Source organism: Poecilia formosa, unplaced genomic scaffold (assembly GCF_000485575.1).
Source record: "Poecilia formosa unplaced genomic scaffold, Poecilia_formosa-5.1.2 Scaffold44, whole genome shotgun sequence".
Taxonomy (NCBI): Eukaryota; Metazoa; Chordata; class Actinopteri; order Cyprinodontiformes; family Poeciliidae; genus Poecilia; species Poecilia formosa.
In genome coordinates, this window is record NW_006799983.1 from 1854132 (window position 1) to 1864276 (window position 10145).

General features: G+C 38.0%; 1 protein-coding gene and 1 long non-coding RNA gene across 5 annotated transcripts in view; both read right to left on the reverse strand.

The window, feature by feature from the left end:
- Positions 1–1558, reverse strand: part of LOC107836208 (uncharacterized) — a 2071-nt gene extending 513 nt beyond the window's left edge. Inside the window, exon 1 of the long non-coding RNA XR_001662075.1 lies at positions 311–1558. This is a non-coding gene — a long non-coding RNA (uncharacterized LOC107836208). The remainder of the gene's footprint in view (positions 1–310) is intronic.
- A 401-nt stretch (positions 1559–1959) lies between these two features.
- Positions 1960–10145, reverse strand: part of cabp4 (calcium binding protein 4) — a 25271-nt gene continuing 17085 nt past the window's right edge. For all 4 annotated transcript variants that reach the window (XM_016671366.1, XM_016671364.1, XM_016671365.1 and 1 more), the window contains 3 exons: positions 4859–4968; positions 3232–3379; positions 1960–2025 (listed from right to left, as the gene is read on the reverse strand). In XM_016671366.1, the coding sequence (XP_016526852.1) occupies positions 1997–2025; positions 3232–3379; positions 4859–4968 (287 nt within the window). In that variant the 3' untranslated portion in view covers positions 1960–1996. The remainder of the gene's footprint in view (positions 2026–3231; positions 3380–4858; positions 4969–10145) is intronic.

The window sequence follows — 10145 nt, forward strand, 5'->3', positions numbered from 1 at the left end:
GCATCTGTTGTCTCCTGATGCAGTTATTGTTCAGAAGATCTTCCATAAAGATTGTGGGGAGAAGAAGCGAGTCATCCAGACGAAGACGACAGAGATTAGTATTTCTAACAATTGTCTGAATGCCGTCTTTTTTTTTTTTTTTCTTATTTTACAACTGGTCTAACTGAGGTGAAACTGTTTTTTTTTTTAAACCAGTAAAAGGGTGACAATAAGATGTATTTTAATTTGAAAGAGGGTGGAACAGAATCCTAAATGCTGAAAGTTGGAAAGTGGGGGGGACAAAAAAAGAGTTTATTACACACAGCTATACCTCACTTTAAAGTTGGCACACGGAGGCTTCAACTTGTGAGGAAAAATGCGTGCGATCCTAAGTGCATCCACAGGTTGATGTATGCGTACCCAGCACTGATAAAAGTATTCCTTTAAAGTTTTCACTCTCTTCTTTCACACGCTTGACACGCACAAACTTCCATTGCTGCCTCCTCCGACCGGCAGCGAACCTGTTTTCACAAAAATGAGATCTGGTTTTTCTTCCCGTCTTTTTTTTGTTTGTTTTGTTTTGTTTTTACTTTTAAGTTTCTTCCAGTTTCTTAACAGTGTGATCCTGAAATCTGACGTTTTGTCTTTTTTTGTCTTACTGAATTCTCCCAGTTTTGTTTGCTTTTTGTTTTTTTTGTTTTTGTTTTTTTGTGTGTGTGTGTGTGTGCTGTCCGGTCATCTTAACCAAACAACATTGTGGGTCTGGTCCCTGTGCAGCGTCAGTGGGATATTTGCTCTACAAAAAGAAAGGAAATAGGACATTACCCCTGCTACGCAGTTGGCTTTATTGAATTAAAGGCACAGCAAACCACATTTGGTTCAAGCAGCATTTATGACAAGCCATTGCAAAGAGACGAAGTATAAAGGTGATCAATTATGTATTGTAATTGCAATAGCAACATGAGCGATATACTCAATTTGACATGTGATTATTAATACCCTCCATCTATGTTGTTGAGTCCATACATTAATCTTCTTGTTTTCCTTTTAATTCCCCACAAAAATTCCCCAAGGATTAATATAATCTAGAATATATTCCTACTTTGAGAATGCTATGAAAATTAGGGAGTACTGGCAATATTCTGACAAGTTGAAAGATCAAGAATACATCGAAGGAGTGTATGTTATTCTTCATTAAAGCTGCTGAGTGTTTGGGGAGAGAGAGGAAGGTACCTGCAGAGCTGCATTTGCCTTGCACCACATTACATTGTGATTCTGTACCATAATGCATTGGCTTGGTTACCATTCCTTTTTTTTTTTTTTTTTTTTTTTGCCACAGCATGAATGTTTGTTTTTATTTATTTATATTTTTTTCAGTCAACTTAAGCTTCTGTGTCTTCACATTATCTATTAAAAATTGTGAGAATAAAAATAAAAATACATATCTTAAGTTAATGGTGTTTTATGTAAATCATTTGTACAAAGCCTTTTTTCCAAAAGATCTTGCTTTTTTGCTAAAATGTTTTAAGTTATCATTTTTCAACAATAAATGCACTTTTTTTCCAAAAATAAACTCCAGTCATTTTTTTTTAAGTGCTTTTTTTTTTTTGTTTTTTTTTTTTGAGGCCTTTGGCCGTTGGTTTAATTTTTTTATTAAGGCCCTTTTTTCCAAGGAAGTTGGAAAAATATATATAATTTGTTTTCCCCCCCTCAAAAAAATAGGAAAAGAAACTAAAAAAAAAATTCAGGTTTGATAAATTTGTACATTTTTTCCCCACATGGGGGCAACCTTACAGCATTTTGGTCTCATACATAAGGATTGCATAACTCACCCTTTACCCACTTCACTGACTCAACCTTAGTTTTCTGAGATGGTTGTACAGACGTGCCTATAACTTCACGTGTTGATTAATCAACATATAAAGCCACAGAGCTGAAACCGAAGGAAGTAGGCGGGAGTCGTCGATCCTTTAATGCTCGGCTCCTGGATCCTGTTCCCTCCTCTTTCCGTCTGAGGTCATCGTGCAGAAAGCATCATGACAAACTCTGCAGGGGAAACACAGAGACAGCAAGCCTTCTGAGAAGGACAAATGACACTCAAATGTCAACAAACAAAATTTTCTCACATTCTTCTCTGTTGAAGTCGTATCACTGTTTCCATTATCACCAACTTTGGCAGTCAGGCTGGAAAATGATCAGCCTGATGTCAAATTATAAAAGCTACTTGTGTTATTTTTGTGTGTGTGTGTGTGTGTGTGTGTGTGTGTGTGTAATCGTCCAAACTTTAGAAACAATACAAATTTGTGAATTTACTTATCCAACAATGCAGGTAAAAAATCATGGTGCAAATTGTATGTTTGCCATCTTAATGTTCATATGGATTGTGTTAATGTTGCACAGGTCATGCTGGATGTGCACATTGACAGGAAGTCATGTTATTTGCACATAGTCCTCGAGCCGAGCAGAGGTGTGTGTCCTCTCTGTAAGGGGCTGTCAAAGTTTGTACTCTTGGAGATCCTAATGCACGTCTGATTAGTCTGGACTGCCTCTTTCAGCAAAACCACCTAGACTTGATCATGTATCCGTCCCATCTTGACATTTTCCGCCTCTTTCCTCAGCTAATTTTGCCGCTCTGCCTTCTGCATCCAGAACTTATTGCTATGTCCTTCGTCTGGCTTTCTCTTGCCCAGAACTCTTCGGAAATGTTTTAATCACATCTCTATTACTCACTGCAGTTTTCATGATGTTGACTGAATGTGAATGTTTTTTTTGTTTTTTTTTTAATATATATACTTATTCCCTCTAAAAGACCAAATTTATTTGATGGTCATCAGAGAACCAACGACTTGCGTTTTGAATGCCAGCCAGAAAGTACAATTTTGGTTTCTTCTGACCAAAATACAAGACAGAAATAATAGTTGTGTGGTAGTCAAGTTTGTATGTAATGATGGTCCAGGCCCTGATTTAAGATATGCATTTATGACGTTTTGGTTTACTTGTATCTGAAGTATGCAACATTTTTAAACTTTTAAATACATCTGTCCAACAACTGTTTGAAATATTCACAAAATAGCTATGACTGTGCATTATCTTTCTTCATAAATGAGCTTTTGGGTTAGTGCTGTATGTTTTTTTCAAATGGATCGTGTGTATATATATATATATATATATATAGTGTTTCAAATGTTTTAAATTCGTTCTAAAGGCACAACTGAAGGCTATCTCTTCCGCATATTTTCCCCATTCACTCACCATCAAAGTCAATGCTACCGTCTTTGTTGAGGTCAATATCGCCCAGGATCTCCTCCAGTTCCCCTTTTTTCAGCTTCTCCCCAAGGAGAGTCTTCATGCCCTCCTTCAGTTCTTCCAGTGTGATCTTTCCATCTCCATCACAGTCAAACTGCGGCGTTAGCAAAGGGCAGGGAATTGGGGACACGGTCATGATGTAAGAAAGGATAAAAAAGACAGCCGAAGAAGAGGTGAGGAGAGTTAAAGGTGACATGTCTGGGGCAATGAGAAACAGCCTGATATAAAAGGGGCTTGAAACATGATGTTTGTAAGAGCCTGAAAACAGCTTGGTCTCTACTGCCATGACATTGTTAGGTAACGTGGCTCTGACGTTTCGACTCATTTCGTTTTTATCCTCCTGATGTTGACTCAAACACAGGAGCACGCGAGTAGCAGCTCTTGAAATGCTGACAAAGACACAGGAACAGATTAACTTGTTAAGGTACAAAAGGAGCAAGGACTTTAATGGAAACAATGAGATGTGTGTCATAAAGTGCGAATGGTTGTTTATAGAAGAAAAACACTCTTAGAAATATAAATGAAACCGCGCCCATGAATAGACGTGTTACTTCGGTTGTTTTGTGAGAGATAAACGCAACAAGAGAATGTTTGACACTGCACTGACGTCAAATTTAATGTCATGCTTATGAATGCCTTGATAATGTTTGCAGTCAAACATCAAAACGGTTTAAAAAAAAAATCCCATTTTGATTGAATCTTACTTTATATTGATCCAGTGCTAATCATCAGACAGATTCTGTATGCTGCTTTGACTGGAGCCAAGTTCAGAGTTGGGCTTTTTGTAACTTTTAACTGTCAGCTTGCTTTTGGCCATATGATATCATTTACACAGTTCTACACCGACACAGAGCTCATAGTTCCTCCATTCATTTCCTCTCATCTCTGCGAGAGCGCTCTTACAGCCTGCCCTTATGCCTCTTAATACACTGGAAAACCATTCTTACTGAACATCCACACCCCTTGACGATGTCGGAGAGTAGCAAGCCTCCTCAGAAGCTCTTCTTTAATCTCTTGTTTCATGTTCAGCCATGCCCATGGCATGAAGTGTGTCAAATTCACCAGTTCAACACCCATTTGGTTGTTTTCGCAAAAAAAGAGCTGATATTCAAGATCAGATTTGCTTTGGATGTTCTTTGTTGGATGGTAATGTAGCTGACTATAATTTCAAAGTTACTAAAAATAACTAGAAGTTGATATTAGTCAATAAAAAAAAAAACACAAGACTTGTTGTTCAGGTCTAAAAGCTTTATGTTCAGATGTTTGAACATAAAGATGTTTACATTTCTCAACATGTCAAAACCCATGTAGCAACACATTTTGATGTCTACAGAATAACTATTATACTTAGCCAATAAATTATGCTTCTGTGGACGGAAACAATCAAGCTACAAGAAGGTACTTCCCACAAATATCCTCCAAACCCCTGCTATGTTTTCCTTCTTCTGTATTTAACTTGCTGGCTCTCCTCTTTTAGCCTTCTTTACATTCCTGACACTTTCCAAATAAAGGTCTAACCTGATGGAACCCAGTGTCAGAAAAAGGCCCGGCGTTCGGACCCTGGGCCCCCTACCTGTTTGAAGGCACAGCGCAGCTCTTTTAGCCCGACCATGTGAGCCGTCTCAGCCAGCATTCGTGGTCCCATTAACTCACAGAAATCGTCAAAGTCTACATGACCGCCCCCTGCAGAAAAAGAGAGCGGCCACAGGTTGTCACGTCAGAGCAGAATATGAAACGGGAAGCACTGTTTCACATTCTCACTTGTGCCATCGCAAGTGAGAGGCAAAACCTGCCAGTTCCCTGTGAGAAACTTTTATCTGCAACACATCGGTCTTCTCGACCTGATAATATCACTCTCCCGTTCGTGTAAGAGGGGGACTGAGTAGAAACGATTCCCCACACGTGCATTGCACTTTTTAGCTTGACGTAATGAACGTTTTCCACCAGGAGTTCAGAGTTTAAACTCGGGTCAATTAAATGTCCTTCAATACCGTTTGCTGCATTTTGGAATTTTACATATGGAGGCATTAGTTCATTATTTTATGCTACTGGATTACACTAACATAGTTTCGATGTGCAACCTGAAGACAAGTGAGTAACTATTAAAAGCATTAACGATAATAAATATGTCTTTAAATGTTACAGGCCTTGATGTGAGACTGAGCCTGGCTGACTGACTGGTTTGCTGCGAGAGCTGAATGTTCTCAGCATGTCGGTGCAACAAAATGGAAATTTTCTTCGTCCCGAAGCTTCCTTAAGACGCGTCAACGGCGCTTCTGTTTTGTTTGAGCTCCACGGCGTTTATTAAAGAGACCTATACGGAGGGCTTAATGTTATTATTTTTGACAACAGTCAGGCTGGTTCGACGGTGCGAACACACCAAAAAGATTGGCCTGTTTTCATTATATGGCCTTTGTACGAGTGACAGACTACTCCAATAATAAAACGTGTCGTCGTTTTGTGGTTCAGAAATTTAATCAACTCTCTGAGTCCGCGGACCGCTGAGAGACATTAAACCCGAAACAAATTCCTTCATGGATAGAAAGCACTAACACTTACTCTGTCATGTAAAACCGTCATGTTCTGTTTAAGCATTCGGGTGTGCAAAACAGAATAATAAAAAGGATTTATTGCAACTGATGCAGTGGTTTTTAAATTCATAATATATTTTGGCACATGCCTTAAGGCAAAATAAGTTTTCTTTTTTGTTTTCAAGTTTTAGTTTTGTGTGGAGGAATAATCTTGAGAGATTCTTGCCAAGAACCGAGACCTTACTTTGTGTGGGTCAGAGGTTTTGATAAACGTTTTATAAAACTAAGTGTCTAATAGTCGTTGTTTTGACCACAACAGCTGTAGTAAGTAATACATTTATAACAATAACAATTTCAATACAATGAAATGTGGTTCGACGCATCACACACTGGACTTGTGCTTTGGATCTAATAATCAATTAAGAGGCGTCTGAGACATTTTTTACGCAGCAAAACTTTTACAGTCACAGCTAAAAAATTCTATCAAAATATGTTTTACTGAAGCTCAAAATGTTATCCCTATTTCCACAAAATTTCATTGTAAAAAAAAAAGAAGAAAAAATTAAACATTTTGCACATCTATAACTGGAACAGGTTTTTAGGTGAAGAGTGGACCTTGCAAGAAACAAAAAGATGAAACTCCGTCGCCAAAGTCACAAAATGTATCTCTCTATGTTGCAGCTAATGACTTTCATCAGGCAGAAACCGTGGAGCTCTGCACCAAAATTGAGAATGAATTTCTTTTTTTTTTCTTTTGTTATTCTAACAATGTAATCAGAAAATCATTTTCACCGAAGTAAACCGGGTGATTTTATTCCCTTGACAGGAAGGAATCAAGAAGCATTCACATTGCTGACGACAAAGCAGAAAAAGGTTCAAACGTTTAAGCATTTACACACTGAACCCACGGTCCAGGGTCCTGCTCATTATGCTGGTTTTGTCTGTACTTTATGTGCTGGGTTAACACAGGGACTTAAACGGACAGTAACTCTAAACGCTGTAAAAGGTTGACAGTTCATATGGCGTCAAAACGGCCGAGCAGTAGAGACCGTCGGGGAAGAAAATTAAGCTTTAGCAGACCTGCACAGAGAAAATGAACACCACCATTACTCTGAAATTATTACGTCAGTCGTATGGTTGTCTTTTTTACAGAAGACCTAATGGTGTTATTACCGCGCCTCTATTCACTCTCTCTGAGCAGGGACCAGTGCTCATTTATAAAATGATTAAGTGTGGTGCTTCAAAGAGAGCCGCGCGAGTCTTATTTTTGTCGTTAAAGCATACGCAGTTTCATGAATCACTGTAGACCAGATATGGCTTATTCCTTAGCCTGATTCAAAAATCGGCCCTGCAAGGCATTAGTTTGTTCATTTGACTAAAACATGTCCTGTCATAAACCACCTAATATGCAACGTCAGTGTTAAACAAGGGAAATTGTTTAAGACATAACCTACTTACACAATGATGAAAAGCATAATGCCTGAGCAACAGCCGATGAAAACACATTAGCAACAACCAATGTTGTTAAGAGTAAAGGCTGAAGTGTGGAAAAGGCTTGGTTCACCTATTGGATAAAAAATGTTCTGTTAGTTCATGATCTAACGCCTCTATAACAAGAATGAACATTTCACACAGTAATGTTAGAAAATATTGTGTTCATGAATTGAAAATGTTTGAACTCTTAATTTCTTAGCTGGACATGCAAAGATGCATGTCCAGCATGCAAAACTGGGTTTTGGGCTCAATCTAATTAAATAATGTGGCATAAAACTCTTGATGAAATCAGTGTTGACATTTTTACCTTTCTTGTCAAACAAATGTAAACATTTTGAGGAACATCTGGAATTTCATGTCAACTGAGATGAGTATTCTGCATTTTTATGCCGCACAGACAGATTTGCTGATTTTAGATTTGGTAAAAAAGCCGATGTTTAGACTGTGGAGACTAAACATCGGCCCTCAAGCATCGGCCCCTCCTCCGTCCAGGCATGTGCTGTAAAGTAAACAACTCGACACAATCAATTGTCCACCGCTCCATTTCTTTTTTGTCGTTTTTTTTTTTCCCCTCAAGTTGTCACACTCTTACTGTTGTCAAAGCTCATAAGTATCCTTTAAGCCCACTTCAAGAGAACTTAAAAACTTGTGAAAGGCTGACAGAGGCTATATCCTCTGCAAAGCCTATCAGTGATCTGATACTGCCTTTGAAATTCTTAATTGCACAAAGCTTTGTACTCGTGAGTCATGTGTCCCCAGCAGCCCTCTGTTCAATGAGCGTTGCTTTTTTTTTTTTTTTTTAGTCGTTTTTAAAAGGATATTGGATGCTTCCTGGGAAGTGAAAAGCAAAGTCTGATTAATTTTACGGAAGAAAAACTCAAGAGAACTCAAAAGACAGGCTTTCTAAAAGTCAGAAGATAATTTGAAAGAATCCGAGATGGTCCAAATGTTAATTTGAATGTAATAGTACACTCACTGTCGACTATTTTAGACCGTGTCCTCCGTCTGTATCTATTCAGAACAGCTGGTGAGTGAGTGACTTTGTTTTAAAAGTTGAAAACTATGATTTAAAATAAAATTTGACAGAGAGGAGGGATTTTTTGGCTTGCTTGAGATTATACTGTTAGGCTAGAGAACAAAAATGCAAATAATTCACAAAAGAAAAGATTTCTCTGTAATTTATTTGCTTATTTGTCACACTGAATGTAAGACTTCAGAGGTTCAGTTTTGTCCTTTGGAAAAATGTTCCTGTTTGTGGTTGAAAGCTATTCACAGCCCAGGTTTCAGATTCTGAACGGTGGTCGTGAGTGATAAAACCTAAACTGGATCTGTTCAAACATTGGGTAATTGGATTTTTTTTTTTCTTTCTGCCAAATCTCCAGCACCACAAAAGTATTCAAATATGCCCAAGTGACATTTTCAGACGAATTTCAGCTATCTAATTTGCTGCAACTGTCGTCGTTTTTGACATTTTTCCCCATTGTATTAATGCGTGCAGTCAGAATAAAGCTGACAGTTAACGTATGCCTGCCTGATGCGGTTTTCAATAGAAACAAGTCGCCAAGTGGGAGACAAATAAAATCAGCAATAAAAGCGAAATCGGCAGCCGTTAAAGTTGTTTTCCCTAACTGGATACTTGATGAATTATTGCAACATCTAAACCAACAACAAAGTTTTCAGATCAAGGTCCAAGGTAATGTCAAATTACCCAACAAGATTCGGGATGTCAGATCTAATCTGAGGTATTTGCTCGGGATTCAAATCATCATTAAAAAAAAAGCTACAAAATACAGGTTTTATTGGGAACTTGTAAACTTGTATTAAAGTCTTTGCATATTACATTCTTGATCTATTGAATCTTGTGATTAATTAGAACTTTATTAAAATATGTGATTGGCAAACGTGTCGGTGTCATCGACACACAGAGGGAAAATGCTGAATTAGCCCTGCAAGAAAACAATGTCAACAAGAGACAGACTTTGTGGAAGAATGTCAATTTGTGTCAAATCATTTATATCTTTAGAAATGATTGATAAAGCTGTATATGTCAGGTGATATGTTATTAGGGCATAATAAAAGTTTGCTTTAGCTAACCCTGTCATAGCCCAACATTTTGAGCTCTAGAAGAGAAATGTCTATTGCTGTCAGGAGAAACATGTATTTAACAAGCCTCTGGATTTCAAAACGGAGTAAATAATAACTGAGAAATAAGGAGATGCCCTTCTATGATTCAAAGCAAGCCTCTGCACTAGACCAATTACCTTTTATGGAGGGATTATGTGCCTTCAGGGACCACTGACGGCAAACTGCCGTGCACTCTTGAGGAAAATGAAAGAAACCGCATTGTTTTGTCTCAAAAAGACCATCCTAATGAGAACAAATTGAGATGTGGCTGCTTTTTTTTGTGGCACCACAGTAAAGGATTAAGTGAGTGTTCATAGATTCCCCAAGGATCTAGCAATGCTGGAAATGTAGATGAATGAATGTTTTTATTCTCTGTTTAAAACATTTCTTTCCTCGTGATTGTGGAAAATGCAACGGACAATATATTGGGTTAAAGGAAACCAAAAAAAAAAAAAAAAAAAAAAAAAACAAGAAAGAGAGACGAGGCCTAACCGAGGGGTGTCCATGTCCAGTCCTCGAGAGCTACCTTCCAGATTCACACCCCCTGCTCCAACACACCTCTGGTCAAACCAATTGGTTTTATACCATGTCAAGACAGAAAGTTGTGAAGAAGTTTAAAGTCAAAAAATGAAATGATGGTTTCACTTTTAACATGCCCTCCGTCATGTTGGGAGACGTTCATGTGTTGCTCCAATAAAAATGATTGTCCAA